The sequence below is a fragment of the Aaosphaeria arxii genome (genome assembly GCF_010015735.1).
Source record: "Aaosphaeria arxii CBS 175.79 unplaced genomic scaffold BU24scaffold_17, whole genome shotgun sequence".
Lineage (NCBI taxonomy): Eukaryota > Fungi > Ascomycota > Dothideomycetes > Pleosporales > Aaosphaeria > Aaosphaeria arxii.
The window spans coordinates 291,180-318,704 of record NW_022983490.1 but is presented as its reverse complement, the minus strand read 5'-3'; the positions used below and the strand labels follow the sequence as shown (position 1 = coordinate 318,704).

Below are 27,525 nucleotides of genomic sequence, written 5' to 3'. Positions count from 1 at the left end.
CTCATGCCACCTACTTCTACATCCACCTTGCACAGATGCACAGATGCACATGCATACGCCGCTTGCTGCTTGCTGTTTCAATAATGATGACGGATCGAAGTACCAACGACATCGATACGATTGCTTTACCCCCATATGCCCACATTCCCAATCCCAACCATCCCTCAAAAAGAAAAAACCACACACAGAACGTGGAACGAAAACCCCCGATCCCATCGTCCATTCATTAATCATTCAATCAATGATTCATTCATCTCTTCATCTCTCATCGGCAGACAGAAAAAAAAATCATTCAATCAATCCACCTTGACATGCACGCCGCCACCCGCACCACCCAGCGCCGGCACCTCATCGAGCTGGATGTCCGCGACCTCGCCGTCGCCGAGCTCGCCGCCAAGCGCGGGGCGTATCATCTCGTCTTCGGCGGTCGCGGGGAGTTCCATCCCGCTATCGAGGTCCGGGACGTCTTCTTCCTCGTCTGCGAAGTCGCGTAGGCGCTCGCGCAGGTCCTCGGAGCCGGCCATGTTGGGTGCGTCGGAGGCGATTTCCTCGTCGTCGTCTTCGTCTGGGTTGTAGAGGCCGTCTACTGAGTTGGAGTGTGGTACGCCCGCGCCCGTGAAGGACCAGTCGTTGCCGGAGTGGTATCCCGTGTAGGCTGCTGCGCTGCTGCTCACGCCGATGAAGCCGCCGTCGTCGTCTTCCTCGCCCACGTACCCTTCGTCTGCGCCGTACGGTGGCGGGTTGTCCAGCATCATGTCGCTGTCCTCGTCGCCGTCGTCAGCGCCCGCTGTCCCGGCTGCGACTCCGCTCCGCAGATGGCTCGCGGCTGAAGCTGAACCAGCCCCGAGCAGGACTCCTGCTCCCGCTGCGGCTCCGAAAGCGCTCGACGACCCATTGCGGGACGAGCCGTCGAGGCGCAAGCCGTTTCCCGCCGGCGAGCGTGAGGCGTCGCGGCTGGCGCCCGGTTCTCCAGAAGAGTCGTTGTCGGCGTCGTCGCCCTCAGAGCCGGGGTTGTACACCTCTTCCACGATCTTCTGCACCAAAGGTGGGCCCAAAGGGCCGTCCGAGCGGCGACGGTAGAAGAGCAGGTAGGCACTGGGTGTTACCACGCTTTGTGGGTTGCGCACAGAAGAGACAGAGGAGTCTGTTGGAGTTAGCAAAAGCCTCAAGCAGAATGTCAATAATATAACCCACCATTGTATTCGTACCACTGCTTGTCGAAGAAGTTCTGAGCATAAGCAGTGTAATGACCCCCTCCGAGCCCTCCGTAGTGGTTGTCGACGGCGAACAGGTCGTACACCAGGGACTTGCCCTCTGGCAGACCCACCTTGCCACTGAGATCCAAACCCTCGACGGGGAAGTCCACCAGCGCCTCGATCTTGTCGCGGAACGTCCGGTGGGCACTGAAGCGCTTGAGATGGACGACCATGATGTCCGGTACCGTCCAGATCTCGAGCGTCTTGGTCGCGCGTCGAAGCTCCTTGCAGCGGTTGCAGTACCACGCGTTGTCCTCGGACAGGATCTCGCTCTTAGCCGTCTCCTGGAAACACTCGTCGAGATTGATGCCAGTCTTCCGACGAGCAGCGCGCTTCGCCTTCTTGGCCTTAAGCTCCGCGTCGTCGAAGGTCTCGATGACGGTAAGCGTAGCAACACCGCGCTCATCTTCGTCAGAGGTAGAACCGAATAGTGCCTCCTGGGCGTTGGACTCCCAGTCCAGAATGATGGCCTCACCAAGGCGGATGAGTCCCTCATCATCGTCGTCCTCAGGCTCAGAGAATGCATTGGATGGCTGCTCGGGTATCTTGCCCTTCTTCGAGTACTGCTGCTTGCCGGCGTTCTTCTTATTGAACTTCTTGTTCTGGCGCTTGTTCCGCTTGCTGTGCTTGTTGTTCTTCTGGCGGCCGCCGCGCGCGAAGCCGGGCTGCTCCACCTCGATCGTCGGGATCTGGTCCTCGTCACTGCTCTGATCGACCATCTCCTGGGCGTCGGCGGAGAACTGGGGAGTGTCGTCGCCCTCTTCGCTCGACGAGGCATTGCTCGTTTCTTCCACCGACTGCATTGATGACTCTCGAGAAGGCTCGACGACAGGAATTCGTTTAGTGATGGGCTGATACTGCTTGGTGGCGTCGATTGAACTCCAACCAGTCTGCACCATCTCGTGTCCGCGACCGGTGTGCTTGATGGTGAACAGGGCAGCGAACGCCGGGGGAATGAAGCTTCCAGGCTTGAGAATTTCTGGAACGCTGTCGCCATTTGTCGCAGGCTTAGACGCTTCATCAGCTTCGGTCATAGTCACTTCCACCATGTCGTCGCTCGAAACCGAGCCATCCTGAACGCGGGGGTCGCTATCTGGCGAAGCATCCTCCTCGGTAGTGATAACGACGTCCGAATCGCCGCGAGACGGGATAGAGCTGCCATTGAACTCTGTGAGGATCGGCCTTGTCGTCAATTGTGCAACGCGACCGATAACCTTCCTCATGATGGCGTCGTAGTCCTTTGCCTCCTCGCGGGAGAGCACAATGTACGACGGCCACTGGATCAACGACATTTGCTGACCGCGATAGCTCGACATGTTTTGGCCACGATGGAAGATGGGAACGAGCATCCTGTCGCCAAGCGGGGAGGAAGATGGCGGGATGTCCTCTTCAGAAGAATGGTTATATATGGAGAGCATGGAGCGGAATTTGTGTGGCTTCTTGGGAGACGGCCAATTGGTCGGCACCTGGTCGACTTCGTAGAAGTAAATGTCGTCACGCTGGCCGATGTTGCATTCGGCGATGGACTTGCCATCTTCGAGCATGCGGTAGAACTTATTGCTGTAGACCTCGGCGCCGATGAGGCGGTTCGCTTTGGTACCAGGGAAACGCCTCGCTATGTACTCTTTAAGTGCCTTGATAGTACCGTTCTTATCGATATCTACCTCGACCTTGACTGGTCTGCCGAGGAGAGGAACAAACGTGATTGTGTGCTGCCACGTCTGCTCGATGGGGAGCTGAAGGGTGATGAGACTGTAGGGATCGAATGTAATGCTAACTTTTTGACACTCAGGGCAGACCATGGTGTTCTTGTAGAAACCGTTGAACAGATCCATCGCAACGGAATCGTTACGGGAGTGGTGGATGTCGCGGAACTTGTTGCCCAGAGCTTTGATAGCCTCAGGATCATTGATGGTGTTGTCGTCCGATTCTGGGTACTCGGTGTATGGCTTCTTCTTGATGCGGTTGAGATCCTCGTGCAGACCGTCGACCAGGAAACTGAGGAACTCCTGCGAGTCCTGTTGACCGTAACCGGAGAAGAGAGGCTGAGCCTTTCCAAGGGCCATCTTGAACTGCCTAGGTGCAAATGACGAAGCTCCATCTTCCGCGTAGATGCTGGCCACGAGACCGGCATACGACTTTGCGATGGTACCACCGTGGCCAAGCGGGTTGTCGGAATTGATCTCATTCTTCCACTTGCCCTGGAAGAAATACCAAGTCAACTCCTCCACACTTCGAATGCATTGGAGGGCAGAGTTCATGTAGCATGTGTTTCCCAAATTCGTCAAACCAACCGTGGCCCTGGTCCGTCCTCCCCGTGTCCTTCCTCTTGTCAGAGGCCCAGGCGCGGGACTATTCCTGCCACTATTAGGCTTGCTCTGCACGCCCTTATTCTTGACACTAAGCTTATTAGCATCTTTCGCGGGCGCCTGGGAAGCCGTATCCGGAATGTAATTTCCCTTGTCGTCCTGCTCCTCGAGAATGAGAATCTGGTCCTCGGCGAGTCCCGCAACTTGCAAGTTCATGTGTCCATTGTACTTCTCGTTAGCCGTCTCGTCCTTAACGGTGACCAACTCGCGCTCAGTACCGGTGGCCAGAGCCGTAAAGTCGGCAGCCTCAATCGACAGTGGAAGGACCGAAGCCTGGGGTGTGGAGACAGGAGAACCATTGCGGGGAGATGCGTCCGGTGTGAGGATGCCGGATGGTTGGGGTGGAGCCTGGTCTGTGGGTGCGGTCTTGAGAACTCTCCATACGCGAACCTTGGTCTTCATGTCGATTCCCGCCGCCTTCTTTACTGTCTTCAGGAAATCCACATAGCCGTCGCTCCTGCTCGCGGCGACCTTGGGACTGGGTTTCGAAGCATCCTGGGGCGTTGCGAGTTTTGCGGTGGACCGGTGGACCTTGCGAATCTGGAAGACTGGGGGGTACACTTCGTATTGGATGTTCTCTTGGAATTCGCCGACAGCGGTGTTGTGTGCGTATCGTCGAATCGTTGGACTGTCACTCTTCTCCCCATACCACTGCACTATCAGATTCCACGCTTCCTGCGGGAGTATCTCAAAGTCCTGTCCCATCTGCAGACCCGGTCGGAGAGGAACGAACTTGCCCTTGTCCTTGTCCTTCACGAGGATGTCCTCGGGGAGGGCAACTTCATCATCAGAGTCAGAGGGTGGGTTGTGCAATCGTACGTCTGACTCACCTGAATCAAGCAGATTCGTATTATCCACAGGTCCAATCTCGCCCTCGGTGGCCTCTTTATTGAACTGCTCGGGCTTGTTGGCGTTCTCCGAGGTGCGTGCGAAGACGCGTTCGAGCCACTTCTCAGAAATGACGAATCCCACCTGTCCGTCAAGCAGCGGGCGATAACTAATGGCCATCACTTGGGCGACCTGCTCGTCGAGACTCGGCTTCTCTAACGCGGCGGTCGAGTGTGCGGAGAGGCTCGTGGCGGTGGATGCTGCATTCGAGGAGGGCGTACTGTCGGAACTCGCGGCGTCAAGCATGTCGACCGAGTTCGCTCGCAAGCTGCGAGGTGCTGTGGTAGCATTGGGAGGCTGCTTGGAGGCTCGCGGACTGGACTGGCCGCTGCCCCGACGGGCGCTGCTGCCACTGCTCGCAGCGGTGGAGTCAATGTCCATGTGCTCCTTCCCGCCGTCGTCCATGTCGGAGTGGGGTCGCTTCGCGGGGGAGGAAGAGCGAGGCGGCGGTCGCGGTTGGACGGTGGGTGAGCCTGTGTCCGCATTCACATTCGCATTCGCATTGTGGGTGATGGTGTTGGTCTCGGAATCGCCGTTGGAATCACGACTCTCGAGCGTCATGTTGGCGTAGGCCTCGCTGGGGGAACTGGCGGCGGAGGTGGAGGAGTCGTAGACTTCGTCGTGCATATGAGGCGGTAAGTAGCGAGGCGGGGATGCTGAAGCTCTGAGGCTGGATGCGGAGGGAGGAAGCGGGAGTGGGGAGGAGCGTGGGGAGGTTATGGAGCCAGCAGTATTGGTAGCAGCGTCATTCGGTGAAGGGCCGGGACTGGAGCGTGTGCCTGTGCCTGTGCCTGTGCCTGAGACTGAGACCGAGCCCGTGCCAGTGCCAGCGCCTGTGCCTGTGACCTTGCGCTTCTTGGTTGAAGCCGTGGTGAAGAGAGGAGTGACCTACGCCTGGAGCCTGACGAAGCTCCAAGTGTAGGTGTTATGGGGTTGGTGGTGGCGTTTGTTGGTGTTGTTGTTCGTGGATGTGGGTTGTGATACTTTGGTGTTGAGGGTGAAGTACAAGTACCAGCAGGGCACGTAATCCGTACTTTTTCCCTTAGTGAGTAATATGTAGTGGTGACCTGGTACTGTGTAGGTACCTCAGGCTTGTAGTAAGTAGTGTGTACCCACTCACTACACACAGGCGAAGAAAAGTGCGGGACACCCCGAATGTCCTCTCACTTGCCGCTGGCTGTTGTGGCTGTCCCCTTGTCTTTCTATTGCTCGAGGGTGGGGAGCGGGGGAAGAAAGAGGTCGGGGATTTTTTCTAGCGGGCGGAAAAGTAGAGAAGAGAGAAAAAAGAACAAGAGAAAAAGAAGAAGAAGAAGACGATGAAGAATGGGATGGTTGGTGGATGGATGGTGGATGGAGGATTGGTGGATGGAGGATTGGTGGATGATGGATGGCTGTGGATGGATGGGAATAAAGTCTCTTTCCGTTGATTTGATTGGTCGATTTCTTCTGTTGGTGGTTTTGTCAAAGGCAGATCCCTGGCAGAAGATCGGACCCCGGGCCTTGGCAATTCACTTTTATACGCCTTATATACTTCCGTACTCTGTACTATTACACCTCTGCTATAAAATAAGGTATATAGATATATAGATATATATACGTATATATAAAGAAAAGGCTAAGAACGAAAACAAACGTCTTTTCTTCTCTAAGAAAAGAATCATGAACATACATAGGTATTCATCTGTGAGAAGTGAGGTAGGCAATAGGTTAAGCAAGGTAAAGTTGCCAAACGTCAAATGTGAGCCTCACTTCAAGAAAATGAGCAAAGTCTAGTAGTCCTGTACGTTTGCAGTAACTAGTGTCAAAGAGAAGATCCTCCTCGGAGAGGCAGCAAGTAAGAAGAGTTGCGCCACCATAGAACTCACACGAACCTTCTATGCTTACCTACTACCATAGACATCGATTGATAGCGTACGTGTTCACAGTTGTCTTGCGTAAATGACTAGTATAAATATTATCATTTTTCATTCGTTATTGATTACTACTACAGCCAGCTTAAGCTACACTAGTAATTAGCAGTATTGAAGGAATGGTTGAATCCCCAACGGTTTAGCAATCAGTTAGCTGTCCGCGATGTAGGCAGCGTGGCAAGGAGACAAATATGCCATCGTCTATCCCTCCCCAATGAAAGGTAGACCCAGGTCCAGCAAACTCACTTCTGCCTACCGTTGTTCAACCATGCAAACGCCGAAGCCCCTCCAACGGGGTTCGTCGCTCGCGTCTTTGGTGCTGCCGCTGCTGCGGAAGCGTCGGTGGGAGGAGCACCCATCTTTGCCTGTTCGCCAGAAACAGACCGGCTCGTTTGAGTCTGCGACCAAGGCGCTTCAGTACCCTCCCTCCGCTTGCCGTCGTCGAAGAAGCGTGACTGGCCCGCGGAGATGGACGGCGTGGTCGCCTGCGATGCCCCCGTCGACAAGGTCCGCGTACCCGAGCGCGACGGCCTCAGCACCTTGATCCCCGTATCCTTCTTCTGGGTGGTCGGGTTTGGCGGATTCTTCCCCACGCTCGCCCAATCCAGGGAGGCGGGTTTCTCTTTCTCTGTGTCACGTCGCCAGCTGGTCCAAATAGCCGGTGATGTACCTGTACCTGTGCCTGTACCTGTACTTGTACCTGAGACTGTACCGGATCCCGTGCCTGTCCGCGGAGCCGCACTAGCCGTATTGGGGGCAGATGCGCTCTCTTTGGTATCCGTCCTGTGCAGAGTATTCGTAGGGAGCGGGCGTTGCTCGAGACTTCTCCGGCCTGTCGAAGAACCATCATCAGAGCCATTAGCCACACTGTACCCATTTGCCTTCGGGATCTCAGATGCCTGTTCTTCGTGTGAATTATCTGCGATCGAGTCTTGTTCCGCCGCGGCGGAGGCAGCTGCCTGGGACGAGACATCATCCGCCGTTACGTGCGGCCTATGGAGGTTGGGTGCTCCGCTGCCAGTAAATATACACTTGAAGGTCCGGTCGTCCTCTGGTCGAACAAGAGGAACCTGAAGCTTAGTGCGATCCTCGTCGTACAACGTCAGTTGATTGGTAGAGAAGAGTATGTCAGCATTGTGTGCCCGTAGCAAATCGCTGCCTAGGAAGATTTGAATGGCTTTATCTTCAGTCGATACTGCGCCACGGTCGATCACTGTGAAATCAACGCTCAGTGAAGGTAACTGGGGAGCAGGGCTGTCCGACCTAGATGAAGAAGACAGAGGAACGGCCTCGGGTAGATAGACGGATAGCTTGATTGTAGGCACTCCTTCCTCCGTTTGGGTGATCTGCTCCTGGTATCCAAGGCTCTCAATCAAGCGGATATCTAGGTAGGATGTGTACGAGCCCGTGCAAACGGCCGCATAGAGCAGAGTATCATGCTTAAAGTTCGTGCTGAGCCAGCAGCGAATGATCGCCGGGACGGACCCTAAAATGAACAAACCAGGTGCCAGACCGGGTGGTTCAATGGGAGTGTTGAGTCCATAGCTGGTCAAGCTATTGGCACGGCCAGACGTCACGGAATGCACCGAGTGGCCTGCGGAACTCTGCCGCCCGTCTGATTTATGTGAATAGCTCCTCTCGCTCATGACATGTCCGCCCAGACCGCTGCCTGTGCGAGTTATGAGATCGAGAGACGAGCGAGAGGCGTGGGCCCAGTGGCCGTGGTTGGCCGTCTCGTCGAACCGAACGCTGTTGGCTCTGGACGTGGTACCGATGCGGCGAGGCTCGTCATCTGCGTCGAGTTGTAGGTTTCCAATGAGGCTGTTCGACTGGTCGTCGAAGGAAGAGAAGTGCTCTGCCGTGGGTTGCTGCAGCGGAACTGAGACGAGTCAACCAAAAGTCGAAACCAAGTCGTGTGTACAATCAATCATCGCACCTTGCTGTGGAGTACCCCCCAGAACGGAGGGAAACGGTGAGGAGGCTCCCCAGACGTTTTTCAGTCGGGAGTCCTCCTCGTTCTTGCGCTCGAGTCGTGCGACCCGGTCGGCGAGCTCCGCCTGGTTCTGCTGGACACGCAGCATCTCGCCCTGCATGCGCCAGAAATCGTCCCGAGGTTGGAAAGAGACGCTTTCTGGATCCATCTAGAGCAAAGCATTCCCCTGCTATGTATGCCTTCAGGTAAAGAGAGGGGGTTCGCCCTTCTTCTTAGCTGGATTTCTGTGGGCCCTCCTCCGTCTCCCTCGACCGTCACCGTATGCCACGCCCACGGCAACGCCGCTGTCCGCCTGGTGGTTGCCTGATCCTCCCTTCTGCTTGCCCTCCTGGCTCGGGTTATCACTGTTTGTTAAATGTTTGTGCTGTCTGCAAAGTGAGCGGTCGTCTGTGCGGATGCGGGGAAGAGATGGCTTGATTGCAGAGGTGGAGAGGTAGGTATAGGTATAAGATGGGTATCGCAGGATAGGTGGAACTTTTTCCAGGCGGAGTTCTGTTCGGAGAAGAGTACGTTCAAGACGACCGGAAGGGAATGGCGAAAGCTGGTTGATGATTACAACAGATAAGGGAAGAGGATGTGGTTTGCTGTCGGGGAAGGGTGCGGCGAGAAGCTGGGGTGGTGGTCAGGGTGGCAATGATGGCACTCTCACGAGGGTGAGTAGTTCTGTTATGTGTTTAAGCCAAGATGAGAAGGATAGTTTTCTGGTGTCTGCATGTGTTGGCGGAAGTAAGGCAGACAATGTTTGCGTTTAGGGACGGAGGTGTGAGTTGTTATGGGAGGTTAGTGTTGGGTGGTTGTGAGTGGTGAGTTGTGAGTAGTGAGTGATGATGAATGGTGGTGTTAGTAGTCACTCGGAAAGGGACGAGCCACCAGAGTGTAAGCTAGCGCGCATACCCCGAACACAAACTAACGACTTGCATCATTGTTGTTATTACTTGATTTATTGTGTCTCTCCGCATGTGATTCTACAATCAATACGAAAGATACACGATCATCGGAGACGGCATCTTGTTCTCGCTGTCAGACGTGGAGGGCTCCGTTGAAAGGTCCCTTGCCCTAGCATATGACATGGTCTGCAGTCTTATTGGGCGATCGATCATGCAAAACATCTGGATGCTTATATGTACAGAAATCAGTGTTCAGATAGATGATTGAGCGCTACCAGGTATTTGAGTGCATATTTCGACTGTATTTCTTCTATTTATGTATTTGGATAGTTATAGAATCTATGGTTGTTTTGTTCCTTGCAAAACTGGGAAAGACGGCACGTGACGTTACTTCCGAAATCTATTCGACCTCTTGAGGCATGTATTGGAACAACTTAAAAGTAAAATATACCGTGTATCTTTTCATGTAAGAGCTTCACCCAGCTATGCAGTCGATGTCTGGCCGCGTAACCAGTAGTTGGTCTAGGGCGGCGTTGGCTCATTTCGCAATGGCAGCATCGAATGCATTCCAGTCGGCCGGTTCGTTCCACAAGGGGAAGACGTTGGGCAACTTCTCGGGAACCTGGTCAGGCCACTCCCGTGCAATCAGGTCCATCGCCTCGTTGAACATGATGTCGTAGCCTGAGGGAGCAAAATGCAAGCCTTGTAGAGTCAGTTCTGATATCTGGTGCACTTATTCTAACCATCCACTGAAGGAAGACATGACATACCATCGTGAAGAAGCTCGGCGAGGACATCGTTCTGGGGGATGTCGCGAGATCCCGGCAGGATGTCACCAACCTTCCAGGTCTCTTCAGTCCATTTCGCCTTGGTCATGAACGCTTTCCAGATATTCAGGACGGGCACACCCAACTTGGCGCCGACCTCGACGGCGGCATCTGCGTAGCTTTTGGTGGCCGCAGCTACGCGTGAAAGGGATTTTGCACCTTTAGATTGGTCTGTGACCCACTGCAGATGCTCGTTGATGGGGGGAGGTGCGACGAGAATGATGCGAGCGTTGTGTGCTTTGACGAGTGGATGGGTGATGATAGCTTCTAGGTTCTGCTTGTATCTATCCAAGGGGACATGTTGGTTGTTCGCCGCCTGTGGTAGAGAGGCATCATTGGCGCCGAAGAAGACGACCTGTTAATTTTTATTGTCAGTCTTGAGAGACGGATTTCTTCAAGTGAATAACGTACTAGGAATCGAATGCGTGCTTGTTCCGGGGTGGGGAGAACGTAGGGGAGCACCTTGAGTGCTTGATCTGTGTTGTATCCACTATCGAATGAAATGTAAGTTTAGGAAGAAGTTCGACTGTACAGTAGAAGTAAGAGCCTGAATGGTACGACGTGTTACTCACCTGAAACCTCGGTTCACAATGTCCAGCTTCCTCATGTAGGCTTCTCAACTGTCAGTCATGTGACTGGGGATGATGAATAGCGATGCCCATCTTCTTATTGGAAGAGGATACATCCACGAAAGAAGGGGGGACAGCCAACGCACCATGTTGTAATGCTGCAGAGAAACCGAAACCTCGCTGCTGATTAAACGAGTCTTGGGTGATGGAGTCTCCGAATAGGAAGAATTGATGGTAAGAGAAGGCCTGAGGATGGTAGGTAAAGCGGATGTTAGTATTATTGCATAGTATGTACACGTCCTTGGTAGATACGAAAGGTATGGTCGGATGTAGTTAGAGGGATGATATGTCCCCCCAGGTAGCGTGGTGATAGCTACTTGCTAGGTAGCCGGTAGCATCTTGGCCTGCCCACTCACCATGGTCATGCGGATGTTGATCCTGTGTCAATCTCTTGGAATACAGGGTACAAACAACAAGTTATTACTATTGAGTCCGGATTAAGTGTTCGAATGTAGGAATTATGGTGATGAAGCAGGCTGATCTAGTTGGTAGTTGAAGAGACTTGCAATGGGTGCCTTATCCGATGAAAATTCGATTATGTGTCGATGAGAAGCAGGAAAGATGTGAACACAATGCAAACTGGAAAATGGAACTTCAGACTGGAAACCTCCTAGTATTTAAACAGATCCCCGCTATTTAGTTCCATGGACAGTACTCCGTACAGGTACTGAGTAAGTATTCGGGAAATCTATCACGGAACATCTCGCCAACACTCGACCGACAAACGATGGAGGTGGAGGGTTTAGTGCCAACCCTTAGTCTCTGTCCCACCTTTCCCCATCGGGACTAGCTCACCTTCCACGTCGCGTGTCTCTGACTTCCTTCCAAATGACGCAACTCAAACATTTCAAGACACTCAAAGACACCATAACCATCCATCACTCATCCTTCACTCACTCACTCAATCACACATCTATTCATTCATTAAACAAACATACTCAACTAAGAGTATCGCGTATTTCGCATTCTATCAAGTCATTAATTATTGAATCGGGTATGTCGTTCTACCAGATGTCCCCAGTTACTTGTAACTAGGTACTCTCTGCTTCCTCCCGTCTCCCTTCACTTCACTTCACCCCACCAGCAACCCTCAATTTTCTGATATTTTTTATGCTTGAAAATACTCATCGATAGACAGATCATTGAAGAATACTCCTCCGTCTTTTTCATTCCAGTTCAACCCGTCGACTGTCAGCTGTCAATCTCTCACCATCTCCCCGCGCACCTCCTTCCCCTCGGGGAAACACGAGAGACCCTTTAACGCCGGAGGGTGGCTTAAATGCAGGGCCCCCCTCGTTCCCGCTACGCCGCTCCCATTAGCGACCTGTCCGCCCATGATTGCAAGTAACTCCAGCAATCACTGTCTACACTACCAGTCACTACATACAAGTAGTACGCACTACCAGTTCCAGTACCACTGTGTAGTGACTGCGCCGGTGCTCTAAACTGTCCTGGAGCCTGTAAGTACGCATTTAATTCCTCTACACCGACTTCGCGCCTACGCAGAATACCTCCTCCTTTCACAGCTTCACTACCTACCGCCCTACACACACATCCATACAAGTAGGCATCCCGCTCAAAGGGTCATCCGAAATAACAACAATGGCGGAGCTCTGAATCAGCCACATGAACGCACCTTACTACCCTCTCCATCTCACAAAGCTCCCAGACCAGATGACCACCGCCTCTTAGCCCTCTATCCTTTTATGCGTACCCGCGCTCCCTCCGCATGACCCCCCCTTGACTGTTTCATCAAACATGTCATAACTGCCTACCTGCCATACGCACTATGCCCACAACCTCCGCCGCTGGAACATTCACTAATAAACATACCCACTCGCAGCGGCTTCCTTCAAGCAAGCTGCCTCTGCATACACCTGCAGCACCAGCATGGCCTACCACAGTGTCGACCAGAACAGTGTGATATCCGACGACGGCGACGACTATGATGACTACAACACCACCTCCCATTCCCACCACAACATTGCGCATACCTCCCCGACAAGTACCTTCCATCGCCTCCGACCGCCCCAGGGCTCCGAGCTCGACCTCTCCAGACACACGGTAAACGAACGATCCGGTCTGCTCGACAATGCCACCGGGCCTGCACGATCCTACAAGAGCCTCCCGGGGACCACTCCAGGCACCCCGAGACCGTACATCCTCCGACATCACAGTTCACGGAAACGCCACAGTCGGGCTGGGTCGTTCAGCCATCACTTCAGCCAACGATTGGTTTCCGCGCTGAGTGACCGCCGAGCGGCGCTGGAGAACAGTGTACACAGCGCAAAGGGCGCGTTTTGGAAGGACGACCGCGTCTGGTACGATCAGTTCACGTCCACGGACTGGGTGCACGACAGCATTGCCGACGCTTTTCGTGTTAAAGCATTGCGGAGTCGAAAAGACATTCGAGGCCGCTTAGCTGCCTGGTTCGACGGAGCACAGGGCTGGATACTCGTCGCCATCATCGGCATATTGACTGCCTCACTGGCATACCTTGTGAATGTCACCGAAACAACCTTGTTCGACTGGAAGCAGGGCTATTGCTCTAAGAAATGGTACATGAATCGCAAGACCTGTTGCGACGGTGCATCGATATGTGACGAATGGATACACTGGTCACGGAGGATAAGAATGGACAGACTGGATACGACGGGGACACAATTCGCAGCTTTCATGCTGAGCATGATCGCCTTCGCCATGGCTTCTTCGCTCTTGACCCTGGCGAGCAAGACAGTCATCCCATCCACCATCTCTCTCTCCACCTTGGACGAGAATCTTGGTGCCGATTTCCTCCATCCCGATCGAGACGAGCAGGGTCGAAAGAGGAGTCTGAGCCCGCAGGCCAGATTCGACGAGTCGGCGTCACGCCCGCCCATGGTCTATTACTCCGCAGCAGGTAGTGGCGTCGCCGAGGTTAAAGTCATTCTCAGCGGTTTCGTGTTGCACGGTTATCTTGGAGTGCGAACCATCGTCATCAAAACGCTTGGACTTATCTTGAGTGTGGCATCCGGCCTCAGTCTAGGCAAAGAAGGACCCTATGTGCACATTGCCGCTTGTATCGGCAACATTTGTTGTCGTCTCTTTTCCAAGTATAGTAACAACGACGGGAAGAGGCGAGAGGTATTGAGTGCTAGTGCTGCCAGCGGTGTTGCTGTCGCTTTCGGTGCCCCCATCGGCGGAGTGCTCTTCAGCTTGGAAGAAGTTAGCTACTACTTTCCCCCGAAGACCCTGTTCAGGACCTTCTTTTGCTGCATTGTAAGTGTATGAGCCACCTTTTTTCTTAAGACGAACACTGACGCAAACCAGGCGGCTGCTCTGACGTTGAAATTCTTGAACCCATACGGCACCGGCAAGATTGTGCTCTTCGAGGTCCGCTACCTCACAGATTGGAAGGCATTTGAGCTCCTTGCATTTCTTTTCACGGGTGTTTTGGGCGGCGTTCTTGGTGCTCTTTTCATCAAAGCATCACGCATCTGGGCTAGAACGTTCCGACGCATATCGGTCATCAAGCAGTATCCGCTCCTCGAGGTGTTCCTGGTCGCTCTCGTCACAGCCTGCTTGAGTTTCTGGAACAGATACACCAAGCTCCCGGTCACCGAGTTGCTCTTCGAATTGGCCAGTCCATGCGACACCTTCACAGACAGTGGAGACGGGTTGTGCCCTACTAGGGAGCACATCCCTGGCGTTTTGGCGACGTTGGCCATTGCTTTTGTCATCAAAGCGTTGCTCACTATCATTACATTCGGCATAAAGGTGCCCGCTGGTATCTATGTCCCTTCCATGGTTGTCGGCGGCCTGGCTGGACGCTTCGTCGGCCATTCCGTTCAGCTCTTCGCTCTCCATTTTGCCGATTCCGGAGTGTTCGGGCACTGCGATCCCACAGGTCCTCCCGGTTCGTGCGTCGTGCCCGGCGTCTACGCCATGGTCGCAGCCGGCGCAACAATGACAGGCGTCACACGCCTGACCGTCACGCTCGCAGTCATCCTCTTCGAACTCACCGGCAGCCTCGACCACGTCCTCCCGTTCTCCCTGGGCATCCTCGTCGCGAAATGGACTGCCGACGCCATCGAACCCCTCAGCATCTACGACCTCCTCACAGACATGAACTCGTACCCCTTCCTCGACAACAAAGTCCGGCCTATCTTCACGAGCGAACTGGGCGATATCACGGGCCGCGTCCGGCCCGAACGCATCATCGACATCACGGACGCGCCCCTCGTGCCCGCCCACGAACTCCGCGCAAAGCAGCAATACCTCCACGTCTCGGGCGAGATCGACGGCGGCCTCCCGATCGTCCGGCACGGCGTCCTCGTCGGCCTGATCCCCGCGCCGGACCTCGAGTTCGCGCTCGACAAGCTCGAGAACGAAGAGAACTCGCTATGTCTCATGTCCACGGACGTCGGCTGGGCCGCTGGCCGCGACAACGTCATCAACAGCGGCGGGCAAATGGGCGGCAGCGACGACGAATCCGCCGACCCGACAGACTTCACGCCGTACATCGACCCCGCGCCCGTCGCCCTCGACGTCCACTCGCCCATGGACTTGGTCTACGAGTGCTTCGTCAAGCTAGGCCTGCGATACATCTGCGTCGTCAGGGACGGACGATACGCTGGATTGGTAAGTTCCCCCTCCTCCCCCTTACACATATACATATATATATTTCCACCGCACTTCATACGTACGTATAAATACTGACATTGTACCCTACCTACAGATCCACAAAAAAGCATTCGTGAAATACATGAAAGAGCTCGAAGAGTCGAGCGACGTCGAGACCAAATAGACACATCCACATCCACAAACCCCATCACTGCATCACCCACCCAGAAACACCCTTTTTGCATTTTGCATTTCCATGTTTCGGCATCATTCATCGAACCACTCTTTGCATCAATCAGCATGATACCTCGGCGTTTTTTTCTCTCACTCCTCTTCAAATTTCCCCCCTATTGCATTTTTCTGCATATTTGTTTTTTGCCCCTTGTCACATTTTCCTTGTTTTCTATAGCCAGCTAGCTAGCTATATCCAACCGAGCGTACGAAAGGAAAGGAAGAAAGAAAGTGCATGCCATCTAGAAAGAACCGAACCCGCGTAGACAACGGAAGAGAAGATACCATATGTAGATGAACCCAATCAATCAATCAATTCAATCAAACACCAATAGTCACTCATTCTCAAAACCACTGCTTGAAACTCTATGTATGTATCAATCTAAATCATCGGCAGCACAACCTTGACCCCCTCCAAATGCAGTCTCGCGACGTCCGAACTATCCGGCAACGCCGCAACTAACAACAACCAGCACAGCGCCCTCAACCTGAACAGATCCGCAAGGTACTCGATCCGAAACCTATCGATGTGACTCGTCTTCGCACCATCTGGATGAAACGCGTCGAGGAGGTTCGTGTGTAAGTTCTGGAAGGGGAACAGTGTGCCGTGCGTGTCGTGCAGGGAGGTCTCGAGCGCGGTGAAGGCGGCGAGGATGAGTCTGCGGTGGGGGCCGGAGCGGGGGATGGAGCGGATGGGGGAGTTGCGGGGGTATTTTGCGAAGGCGGTATCGATGGCTGAGGGGGAGGGTGTGGAGAGGAAGGACGGGGAGGGGGTGATGTCGAGGAGGGCTCGGGCGATGAGGATGTCGAGGAGGAGGACTTGGGTCCAGAGGAGGGTTGTTGGGTCGGGGAGATGCAGCCGGGATGAGGATGGTGATGTGGTGTGGGCCCAGGTGCGGATTGTGGACAGGGAGAAGGAGGAGGTGGTTAGGGGGATGAGGGAGACGAGGAGGGCGTGGACGGAGGTGTAGAGGTGGCCGGAGTGGATGATGTAGCTTGGTGATCTGGAGTTCGCCCTGCCGGATAGGAACTGTTCCTCGAGAGTGTCGATGGAGACGGTGTAGTGTGCCCAGCCGTGCTTGCCGGCCTCTACGTGTCGGATGAGGGCGCGCTTGTGGAGTAGGGTGAACTTGCTGTAGCGACCGAATCTTTCGTGGGAGTCTTTGCCGCGGATGAGGTAGGTCTCGCCGCAGCGGGTGAGGACGTCCTTTGCGAGGGGCCGGAAGACTTCGAGGACGGAGTCGAGGAGGAGCTTGCCTGGGTAGCCGATGGTCATGGGGAGGAGCGAGGCCACGGCTTCGTGGGCTATCCGTGGCCATGTCGTCCTACTGACTTTCTCCTGCCAGTCGAGGAGAACTATGCTGGGATCTCGAGGACTCTGGAGGTGTTTATCAGTGAATATGGTCTGAGAAGGGTGATGGGTGGTTATGGAGAGGGGAATGGAAGACCGATAGTTGCGTTCCCAAGGTACGGTGATGTGTTTTATAGGCAGAGATATCCTTTCAAAGCACTTACAGTAGGAGAGACCATCGTGTTTTGCTGCTGGGCCATCAACCTCGCCTGCGTGAAAGCAGACGAATCTCTATCATTCTTTGACTCGTTCATAGGAGGCAGATACCCAAGCAGTTGTTCCTCCAAATTGACACTTGTCGAAATGTACCGGAAATTCGCCCACGGGAGATCCAGCACCCGTTCATACATCTGGAACCTCAGGACCTTACCCACCATAGGCAGAGTCTCCGTCACCACGGCACCGTCCTCGGACGTGGCACTGAACAACCGCTCCTTTGCATTGATCTCGATCTTGTCCAGGCCTAGGAGGAAACAGAGCAAGCCCAGCTCTGCGAAGTCCATCGATTGTGTAGGTACGTCCAGGCCGGATGAGATACAATCCGCGTCTACAATATTTGTGGTCATGTCTTCGAAATCGTCGACCTCCAGCATTTCGAAAAGCTGTGCCCAGCTGGCACGGGGCCGGATGGCGTGGTCCGATTTCGAAAGTTGCTTGTGGAGATTCCATCGGGCGCGGATAAATTTTGGGAGCTCGTCTTCCTCGACCATCTCCCAGGGCTCTGAATTTTCTTCAATGGACATGGTGTCGTCGAATGGAGCGTCATCTGCTATGAGTGGAGTATCTCGGTTCTGTTGTTTCTTGACTTGTTTGCAAAAATACATTGACCCATCCCTTAAGCATCATTATCAGTTTATTATCCATCACCAATATATCTATGGGCTTGATACTCCTGAAGCCGCACTGCTGGAGAAACCTCTCTGAACATGCTATCAAGAATGCAAACTCACCGGATAGGCTTCGACGCCTCATGAAGACTCGCCTGGTTGAACATCGTCTCGTACGTGCTTACCCAGCGATAGTTGAAGTCTTGCGACAGCCTCGGCGCGTCGAAGAAATCGAACCCATCGCAAAACCCGAAGATCCTCTGCGCCGCGGAATTCGACTGTGGACTCTTCGCACACATCTGGATCCTCATGCGGTCGACGAGTAGCTCGCGGTAGAAGTACTTCTTCTGCCAGCCTCGCCAGGACCACTGCGTCAGGCTTTCGCCGTAGGCAGCCCGGCCGATGGCGCTGGCGTTGCATTTGCGGCGGCTGGTGTCGTTGGTGTCGGCATATTGGAGTACGGCTTGGAGGATGGCGGTTAGGAAGGCGCCGATGGAGATGAAGACGGCGGCGAGGGCGAGGCGGTTGGTGGTGGATGCGAGGGATTCTTTCTCGTTGGCATTGGAGCTGAGTTGGACAAGGCGTGATAAGAGTGATATGAGTTGGTGCTCGCCGTCTGTGATGTTGTCTGACATTTTCCTTTCTCCTTCCGTTTTCTTACGGAGTCCCCTTTGGATTTTCCTTCTCTTTCCTAAGGTTTATCGTAGGGAAACGACTGATTTTGCAAGGAAATTACGACCAGCTCGGGGTGTCGTCTGGTGAGAATTATATTGCGAGCAAGGGTGAGTATTTGAATTGATGTTGGCAAGGCTGCATCCATTCTGTTCTCAGCCCCGCTATTGGGGCTGAGGCCGGTTGCTTTCGTTCTGCCTGCAGAAAGCAACATTCGTACGAGAACGATTGGCATCAGATCGGACTACTGCAACTACCTGAAGTTCAGCTAATAAATTAGAACACGGGTGGAAACGTCGATAAATCAACGCTTGTCTGTAACGAGTCGAAGTAACGCTTGTTTTCAAATCCCGAAGTCACTTGGTCGCATGAAAGTCGATAAATGGTAAGTATGTGATGATCCCTGTTAAGACCTCGCCTAATGGTATCTTTTATGTCGAAACCTGCCGAAATCAATGTGAAGAAGAAAGATATGAGTAGCGCCAACCCCAGACCCAATGGCTTTACACCTGCTTCATGTTTTGCAGAAACCCAGAAAATCGTACTCCCGTCCCGTCACCAACCCAGTCGTTCAACTCGCTATGTAGTCCCCATTCCCGAAAATGTAGAGAAAAAGATGTGGATTCGTAGATGAAATCCCATGAAGAAGAAGCCGGTTACGGAAAGGTAAAGAGACCCTATACCATGCCCTCCTGGAAGCGGTTATATCCCTTCTTGATCTCCTCGACTATCTCCCTCGCCTCGTCCCCGTCCCTCGCCTCGAAATCGTACCTTTTCGTTTCCCTCTCCTTGAAAACAATGACGCGGAACATCCTGGGATGCTTCTTGCTAACTTTGCTACCGACGATGCTGCTAAAATGAATATTGGTCATCTTGGACTGGTCGAAGAGAGCCTTCGTCGCAGCGTCGAGGTCTTTGTCTTTGGTAGACGTCGACGGCAGGATATGCATGTACTCATTGTCGAGAGCTATGATGCGGGACGATGACGACGTGAATGACATGGGCTGTTTTCGGGTGACGAGGTATCTGCGGTAGTACGGATTCTGGGCGGAAAGATGGCCCATCACATCGTTGGTGCTGTGTTTAGAGAGCGGATGCATCAGAGCGGGCCCCGAGGCTGCGGCAATCGTGCGCTCGGATTTCTTCGTCTTCTTAGTGGCCCCTCCTGTGGAAATGATCAAAGGAGCATTGGGCGAGGAGGAGCCGGGCGAGCCCGCAAGACCGAAAACACCGTCGCCCACGAATCGACGACGTATAAGATCCAGGTCGGAGCGACTCCCTAGAGCTTCGACCGTTCGATCTGACGGTGCTACGGTCGTAGAACCTGACACCTTCAAGACGTATAGAGCCTTATCTAGGTGGAGGTCACGGCACACTTTGTCGAAGACCTCAGCAATGTAGGTGTCGGTCGTGCACGGCACTGATGTATGTCTCGTGTTGAAGTTCTCATCCGTGAAATGCACATTGACCACCTTGGGTGCTCCAACGCGACTCGCCGCATGCGTAGTCGGGCCTGATGGGGCATCGGCGAGGTTGCTGGTATTCTTGCGACTAGCTGTTGGTGCAAACGATGGCCCAGTAATCGGATTGCGGAAACTCTTTGCCCGACTAGCCATGGGCTTGGGAGGCGGCTTCTTCTCAACCGGACTTTCAGTGGCCGATTGTTGACTCGCCAGGGCCGCGGCAGCCTCTCTGCTGTACACAGGAGTGAGTTTCTCATTTTCTGCCAACTCCCGCTCGCTCGCTTTGACGAGACCGAACTCGTCCCATGGCTTTTCTCGCGCTCGAGGCCGCATCCCTCGGCTATTGTTGGAGGCGAAATCCATAATTGGTTTGTTTCTTGTCAACGCTGGGAACTCGTCATCGATCTCGCCATCGTCGTACATTCGAAGTACCCAGCAATTGACATTAGCTTGTTCGGCTGACAAGGCGGGCTCCAATTTCTCCTCCTGATATCGCCATAATGCGAAGCCGATGGCTTCCGACACTGTGACAGCCTCTCCCTTGTCATCGAATTTCTTCATCAGCAGTTCAATAGGTTTTGAAGACTTTGATGAGAATGGGCAGTAGATTCGAATGTAGATGGGATTGACCTGAGCTTCGCTGGCGGCCGACAGTGCAGCAAATCTTTGAAGCGGGTTGGACGGCTTTTGTTCCTTTGCCTGGAGAGCTTGGGTCAAAGCACTGATAGGAGGAATAAAACTGATAGGACGCGGCGGTGGAAGAGCCTGCAGAGTGGGTGCCACTTGCTTTTGAGCCTTCCTGGGCGATGTATTTGCAAAAGGTGTCAACCCAGGAATTGCGTTCACGTGAGGTAGAGCAGCAGAAGGAGTAGATGGGAGACCGTCGCCTTCGCCGAGTAGAGACGCAGAATCAGCGGTTCCTGAGAATTCAGACGATAGTGAACTGTCGGATTCGTTGCCTTCGTGAAGAGCCTCGAGCCGCTCCGTTTCGTCTTCTCGGTTCCGATCTGAAAGAATGTGACTGCCTTTGCCAATTCTGTGGGGGTTGACCCTTTTCTTCTGGAATATGAACGAATCTTGCTCATTCTCCGAAGACATTTCACTGCTGGTCACGGTGTCCCTCCTGGCACGCTCCTTGATGCTCTCCACCGCGCCCAGAGATCCTCTGCGAAGGCGACTATCTGGCGGTCGTGAAGGCGATGTCACCATGACAGATGGCCCGTCGGCTGTGTCTGCCAGCCCATGCCTCAGGGCAGACCCACGAATGGGTGACGATCCAGCTCGATTGCGCAGGGGCATCTTCTGGAACTTGATCTGGGTTACGGGCCTAGCTCAGTGTAAGTAAAGATACATCAATACACGATCTTCCAAATTGACCTATGTGTGCCCTCCATATCTTCGTCGCTTTCATCGCTCAGGTCGCTGCTGTCATCCTCATCTAGTATTTCTTTCCTGCGACGTCGCTTGGTATTTAACGTAGGCCCCACTGTGTCATTGCTGCCCCCGCCGCCCGTTACCATGCCGCCTTCATCCTCGTCTTCACCGAATCCTTCAGGCGACTTCAGGCCAGCCGAACGCGGTGCCTGGAAGTAATCGGAGGTTACTGCAGTGGGGATTGGCGGCGAGTACGTGCGGCGTATCTCGGCAGCATTTGGCACCCAGCCGGCGGCGCGGAAGGCTGGGTTGTTCAGGAACGAAGAGTCGACATTGATCAAGCGCTCGCCGACGCCATCTTTGACCTGGCTGAGGTACGCAGTGCGTAATTGGTAGAGGACGAAGCTGGGGGGGAGGGTGGTTAGCGCATGCCCATTGCGGAGAAGATGCGGGGGTCTTTACTCCTCGTTCTGAAGGAGCGACATGTTCAAATTGCTACCGGGTCATAATATCGTTATAGGGGAGTCGTCCAGACCAGCTGAAGAGTGCTTTGAGGTGTTAGGCGGAGAGGAGATGTAGTTGTAACGACGGTCGATGCCGCGTCTGAGGGCTGAACCCTTGGGTCAAGGTCACTATCGATAAGAGGCGCGCCAAGCATCTCCATGGCCAACGTCAATCGCATGTCACCCTTCACTTTTTCTTCATCGATTTATATTCCTGCGATCGCATTCCTCCAGACACCATGAATTTGATCGCCTACTCCGATTCCGAAGACTCGGACAATGATGCGCACCAGGCCGCAAAGCCTGCACCAAAACAGGCACCAAAAGCATTCCAGAAAGTCGTGGATCGATCCAACCCAGGAAAGATCAAGCTGAACCTGCCCTCCGTATCGCATTCGAAGTCAGAGAAGGATGACATAGAGGCGGACGCTCCTCCGGCCAAGAAGGCGCGTACTGGAGGAGGGGTATTCGGCGGCTTTAATTCTATGCTTCCTGCGCCAAAGAAACCAAAGATCGATCCGGCAACGGCCGCAGCACCTGGCAGTCGTGGTTTAGGAAAAAGATTGGGAGTTGGCATAAATCTGAAGACTGGGGCAGAGCCTGCGTTTCAGCGTCGGTCTGCCATCGAAGAAGACTACGACGAGGATGGGAATCCAATACAAAAGGAGGCATCTCCAGAGAAGGACGATACACCCAAACAGAAGGAAGACTTCCGCGCGTTACTCAATCTACCGCCTCCCAAGAAAGAGACTAAAGCGGCACCACCACCCGTAGCTAAAGTCACAAATCCCGAGAAGACACAAGAACCCAAAGCAAAGCCGGTGCTTAGACCCAAACTCATGCCCATGTCAGTTGCACGGGGGAAGAAGAAAAAGCCGATTGTCCACAAGCCTATCGCTCCAGACTCAGGCTCCGCAAGTTCTACAACTCCAAGCAAAGCTCCTGCGGCATCTCAAACTGCCGTCTCTGCACCGAAAGCCAAGCCAAAGGTGTCACTTTTCGGCGAACCAGAGGAAGATCAAGTTGCTCCTAGAAATGAGGAGCAGTATCAGCCAATGCTTTATGGTTTTGATGACCAGGAAGAGGATGAAGAAGCGCATATTCCTGACAATGCCTTCACGGACAGCAACACTTTCCAATCAAATACGGCGTCGTCCTCGATGCCCACTGGAGCAGCATCCGGCTCACAAGGCCTTACAAGTATTGCCTCCGAACTTAATCTCTCGGAAGCGGAACGCCGACAGCTCTTTGGCCGAAAGGGGCGAGGAGCTGATATGTCAGCAGCCAACATAATCGATTTCAACACAGATAAAGAGTATGCACACAATGAAAAACTACGGCAGGCAGGAGAGACCGTTGAACATAGGGCACTCAAATCCATCTCTGGCACTGGGAAGACTAGCTTGAGAAGCTTGATCAATGTTGCCGCAACGCAGAAAGAGGCATTGGAGGAACATTTCGCTGCTGGTAGGAGGAACAAGAAGGAAGCCGGCAATAAGTACGGATGGTGAAGTAATAGTGGCGAAGTTATATCGAGTCTGTATAGATGATGCATATCGATTTCAGTATGCGCCTTTCAAAGATCTAGGACCAATGGAAACATCAGTGCAGAATTCAAATCTGTGCCCATACCAACAGTTTGTCGTTTTAGCGTGGTGACAGTTACGATATGCGTGATTGCTTGGGTGGCAGCCTGTAAATCCACCTTCACCTTTTTTTGTTATGATTGCTTCTACTACAAACACATCTCTGATTGGCCTGACCGCCAATCCTACAAACCTTTACTTCTCGCAAGCTTGATTCCATCTGCCTTACACCTCACTTTTCACTCTGCGATTGCGAGTATTTCAACCATTGAGTGAGACTGGAAAGTCCCCTCAGCAGTCAGTCTGTTTAAACAGAAAGTAGAGTGGCCCCACCCCAGTTACCGCAACAGTCCAACGAGATGGCGCCAGTGCGGCCTCTTCCTCTGCCACCATCACCAGTCAACTTTGCGCTGGAGACTGACCAATCCAGCAATCGTGAAGGCTTCTGCCTTCGCTCAGATCAGGCCAAACAAAAACCGAAGTCCTCCCAGAGAAATCTACGCAGAAGACGTGGAGGCCGCAAGAAGAAGATGAAGGCTCCAGACACTATGTCGAGTGACGACGAGTTGGATCTTTTCGCCTTATTGGAGTACCCTTTGGCCGGATGCCGCGGCGACCAGTTCAGAGGTCTCTACGCGACGACCGATATCAAGAAGGGCACGCGTGTCATCGACGAAGTCCCTCTCTTTACATTGCCTGAGCCTGGCGACGTCATGGAGCACGTTCTGGATGCATTTTTCGGACTCTCTGACGAACAGAAAGACATGTTCATGGAGTTGCCACCGGGATGGCCTCCAATGCTGGTCAACATGGTCCACTTCATCGATCCCCAACTAAAGGTCATGGAAGATCTTATCGCCAAAGGTGATGAAATTTCAGAATACGAGGAGGAGATACTGATACGATTGGGCAACACCGTGGAGCCTTTGATGATAGAATGGCGTATCGGAGCTCGATACTTCACTCATCGTTTCTCTCTTGTCCACAACTCCATCGATCCTACGATTGACGAGCCGGGAGATGACCAGGTAACCGGCATCTTCCCCACCGCGGCGCGCCTCCGCCATTCTTGCATCCCCAACTGCAACGGCTTTTACGACACGAAGACCAAGCGCTTCAGGGTCCAAGCCGTGCGGGACATCGCCGCCCACGAGGAGCTCTGCATGAGCGTGCTTGGCAGTCAGATCTGGTATCACAACGCAGATGCTCGTGCCGACCTGCTCAGGCAGTATTGCGACCAATGCAATTGTATTGCCTGCGACCCTGCCCACCTCCACCGCACTTCCCAGGACGTCACGCGCTCGGACATACACAACCGCGTCCTCCCCATCCAGGATTTCCTCCAGAGCCTCCACAGTACCTCGGGTTACAAGTTCTATAACTTCGCGGAGGCAGAAGCATCAATCCTGGAGCTTATCCGCTTGCTCAAGGTCGCCGGATGCGCTGACGCGGAGCTGATCAGATGGCGTCTAGCTCTCATCCTCGAGATCTATCCGTGCATGAAGGGAAAGTGGATTCAGTGTTTGGCTCAGGCGCAGCAGGCTCTTGAGACTGCGGTTGCTTGCCTCGGCGCGGATCATCACTACGTTTCCTTTCTCGAATCGAAGATCGTCTACATCAAGCAGCGCGCGAAATTCGATAGACAGCGCAGACGTTAGATGAACTGTGCTCAGTTGGAGCATAACAATGAAGAGAGGAGGCTTGGGATCGCTCGCAAGCTGTGGTTTAGAGGAAGGGACTCTTAGACTCCTGGATCATACACATTACTAACGAATCGCAGGCCGATATTTGAATACTGCTCTTACAGTACAGTGTACGCGATACTTTGGTGTATTGGAGCTGGGGGTGTCGAACACTTGTGAACGACGAAAAGAGGACAATTCGGAGCTAGGTCAATAATCACGAAGCAATAACAAAAGCGTTTTTCATCAGTACCATTGGAGCTTGCTCAAACACGTTGAAGTCCATTGCATCGAAGGCGCAGATGGGCTCTTTAGAGCATGCACTTTCCTCATCGATCGGTCGGGACTTATCATACTCCTGTTTGATGGAAGTCTCCTTATGGTTTTTCTTTCAGAAATTCGCCCCTATGGGCATGTACTGGGTGTAGTGCGCTAGTTATTCTCCCTCTATGTAGACATGCACAGAGAATCAAAACGGCACCACACAAACTTTGAATAAAGGCAGAATTACTTCAAGCAAGTGACCAAACCACTATTACCATAGGGGATGAAACGAGACAAGCCAATCCCTCGTATTATTTTTCCGAAAGGGAACCTAGTGGTCTACCGTTACAAAGGCGATAAGTATCATCATTTCTCAGGTTTGTGATGAGGTATTGACATCAAACATTGAATCTTTTCCCCGCAAACTAAGGTGTAATCCGGGAACGGGAACCTAAGATATTTTGCTTATCAGATACAGCGACAAGAGGGAAGAAGTGTCGTTTTCGAGGTAGCGATGATTCATCACGTATCACCATACAGTGGCTGATCGCTACACTGTAATACACTACAGATAATTACATCCCCATTGCTTCTATATGTGGAGTAGCGTTATGAGACTGACCATACCCGGAAACACCAGTTACACAGTTCATGATCACAAAGCCAAGGCAGACATAAAGAAGTTCCTTTCTTTCAAAGAGTTGTACAAGGGTCATTACACATTTACATTTCATTCTAATAAAACATGATACAAATTGAAAATGCGATACGCTCCAAAGGCGGAGCTACCGGTCTCCTGTAGATCGTCGATCTTGTGTCTCCTCATCCTTTTTCCTTTGATCCTCTTCTAAGGTCTGGATCTCCACGATGGAGTCACGCTTCTCTCGTTGTGCCGGGGGTTTCTCATCTGTCTTTGTCTCCTTTGTCTCGGGGGATGCCGTATCGACAGCTTGGCTTTCGCTCACTACTGTCGGAGTTTCAAATTCTGTGCGGGGCGGTTTCTCATCTGTTGGACTGCTGATTTCTATTGTAGGGATTGTTGTTTGCGCCTTCAGCGGCCAGTCCGATGGGAGTTCAGCAGGACTAGGAAATTGAGGCGACGATGCAGTAGAAGAGTATCCAGGCAACGGCGGTGTTGATCCCGATTCTGGAGCAACCAAGATCAGAGTGTCGTCTGCCATGACGGCTCGACGATTAGTGTCGCCGTTGATGGAGCCCATGCGCCCACGGATACCCACGCCCTTAGGTTCAGGTCGGGCAGGATTGATTTCGACGATATGGGGCGTGGCTGCTTTTGCGCAATGGACTTGCGGTATCTCCGCGATGTATGTCTTATGCTGTGTCTTTTCGTCGCTGCTGCCGTCGAAGATGATTTGTGGTGTGTAGTGAGGGTTCTGAAATTGTTGGAATCTAGTGAAGAGGTCTGGAACTGGGGAATCGCCCCCCTCGAGTGACTCTGGGTCCAGCTGCTTGCCCGTGGTGTCTTGGGATCGTTGCCTTTGCCATAGTCTGTATTTCCATAGGAGATAGACGGCAAATGCCAGGACGACCAATAGGATCGCGAAGATGAGGGGCAATGTGAATGCTAACTGGGGCCCGACATTGCTTCGCTTCGTGATATACATGGCGTGCAAATAGATGCAATCAGTATGGAGATCGATAATTTGCAATAATTGCGAACAACGATTATTGCTCGCTGATGGGATCCTTTGATGCTAATTATCATTCTGTCAATGTGCTGTGCCGTGAACTGCGCCCCATGTGGTCGATGATCGCTAGGCAATTCGAAACGCTTCACTGCGTTGTACAATCTGATTCTCCTTACACCGTTCACTGCTACGCGCCGTGGATGCACAACACTGCAGGGGGCTTACATTCCGTTTCAATTCGCTTAGACTAAGATGTTTACAGTGCTGACATGGGCTGACATGGATACTGCAAAATGATGTTAAAAAAGAACAACAAAACAATTTTTGGAAGCATACAAAAGTATTGCATCGCTCGATCAGAAGAAATTTTAGACTGATCGCCACTTAACATGAAGTCACCATCTATGAAGTTTCCGCGCATCCTATGACCGTCGCATGTTGGGTTTGAATTTCCTAACCAGCTGATGCGGCGTAGTTGACATCAACATCGGACGCGAGATAAGCATGCGGTAGAGAGGCACAGTCCAAACTCTCTTCGGCTGTTTCGACCGACTTGGAGGGC

General features: G+C 53.0%; 8 protein-coding genes across 8 annotated transcripts; 3 read left to right on the top strand and 5 right to left on the bottom strand.

The window, feature by feature from the left end:
- Nucleotides 1-296: 296 nt before the first annotated feature.
- BU24DRAFT_359926 (UCH-domain-containing protein) lies at nt 297-8,564 on the bottom strand (the record flags this gene model as incomplete). The annotated part of the gene is made up of 7 exons (XM_033524074.1): nt 297-1,144; nt 1,195-4,404; nt 4,456-5,401; nt 5,639-5,904; nt 6,680-7,093; nt 7,136-8,302; nt 8,360-8,564. The coding sequence occupies 7 exons, from the start codon at nt 8,562-8,564 to the stop codon at nt 297-299; spliced, it is 7,056 nt and encodes a 2,351-aa protein (XP_033377018.1).
- Nucleotides 8,565-9,589: 1,025 nt separating this feature from the next.
- Nucleotides 9,590-11,452, bottom strand: BU24DRAFT_429249 (SGNH hydrolase). The gene is made up of 6 exons (XM_033529695.1): nt 11,116-11,452; nt 10,846-10,945; nt 10,703-10,742; nt 10,542-10,620; nt 10,074-10,485; nt 9,590-10,005 (listed from the first exon to the last, which is right to left on the bottom strand). Exons 1-6 carry the CDS (start codon nt 11,116-11,118, stop codon nt 9,842-9,844), a joined length of 798 nt encoding a protein of 265 aa, XP_033377017.1. The 5' UTR covers nt 11,119-11,452; the 3' UTR covers nt 9,590-9,841.
- Nucleotides 11,453-12,649: 1,197 nt separating this feature from the next.
- Nucleotides 12,650-15,545, top strand: BU24DRAFT_359819 (voltage-gated protein/chloride channel-like protein; the record flags this gene model as incomplete). Its single annotated transcript, XM_033524067.1, has 3 exons — nt 12,650-14,017; nt 14,069-15,379; nt 15,477-15,545. The coding sequence occupies 3 exons, from the start codon at nt 12,650-12,652 to the stop codon at nt 15,543-15,545; spliced, it is 2,748 nt and encodes a 915-aa protein (XP_033377016.1).
- Nucleotides 15,477-18,519, bottom strand: BU24DRAFT_429247 (uncharacterized protein). Its single transcript, XM_033529694.1, has 3 exons — nt 17,894-18,519; nt 17,108-17,777; nt 15,477-16,970 (listed from the first exon to the last, which is right to left on the bottom strand). The coding sequence occupies exons 1-3, from the start codon at nt 18,403-18,405 to the stop codon at nt 15,975-15,977; spliced, it is 2,178 nt and encodes a 725-aa protein (XP_033377015.1). The 5' UTR covers nt 18,406-18,519; the 3' UTR covers nt 15,477-15,974.
- Nucleotides 18,520-18,818: 299 nt separating this feature from the next.
- Nucleotides 18,819-21,873, bottom strand: BU24DRAFT_445440 (stress-activated map kinase-interacting protein-like protein). The gene is made up of 3 exons (XM_033530695.1): nt 21,742-21,873; nt 21,283-21,684; nt 18,819-21,232 (listed from the first exon to the last, which is right to left on the bottom strand). Exons 1-3 carry the CDS (start codon nt 21,762-21,764, stop codon nt 19,120-19,122), a joined length of 2,538 nt encoding a protein of 845 aa, XP_033377014.1. The 5' UTR covers nt 21,765-21,873; the 3' UTR covers nt 18,819-19,119.
- Nucleotides 21,874-21,981: 108 nt separating this feature from the next.
- BU24DRAFT_429244 (uncharacterized protein) lies at nt 21,982-23,436 on the top strand. The gene has a single exon (XM_033529693.1). It carries the CDS (start codon nt 22,022-22,024, stop codon nt 23,291-23,293), a length of 1,272 nt encoding a protein of 423 aa, XP_033377013.1. The 5' UTR covers nt 21,982-22,021; the 3' UTR covers nt 23,294-23,436.
- A 271-nt stretch (nt 23,437-23,707) lies between these two features.
- On the top strand, nt 23,708-25,026 carry BU24DRAFT_456185 (uncharacterized protein; the record flags this gene model as incomplete). The annotated part of the gene is made up of 1 exon (XM_033531424.1): nt 23,708-25,026. The coding sequence occupies exon 1, from the start codon at nt 23,728-23,730 to the stop codon at nt 25,024-25,026; it is 1,299 nt and encodes a 432-aa protein (XP_033377012.1). The 5' UTR covers nt 23,708-23,727.
- Nucleotides 25,027-26,017: 991 nt separating this feature from the next.
- BU24DRAFT_429243 (uncharacterized protein) lies at nt 26,018-27,249 on the bottom strand. Its single transcript, XM_033529692.1, has one exon. It carries the CDS (start codon nt 26,937-26,939, stop codon nt 26,100-26,102), a length of 840 nt encoding a protein of 279 aa, XP_033377011.1. The 5' UTR covers nt 26,940-27,249; the 3' UTR covers nt 26,018-26,099.
- Between the last annotated feature and the right edge of the window lie 276 nt (nt 27,250-27,525).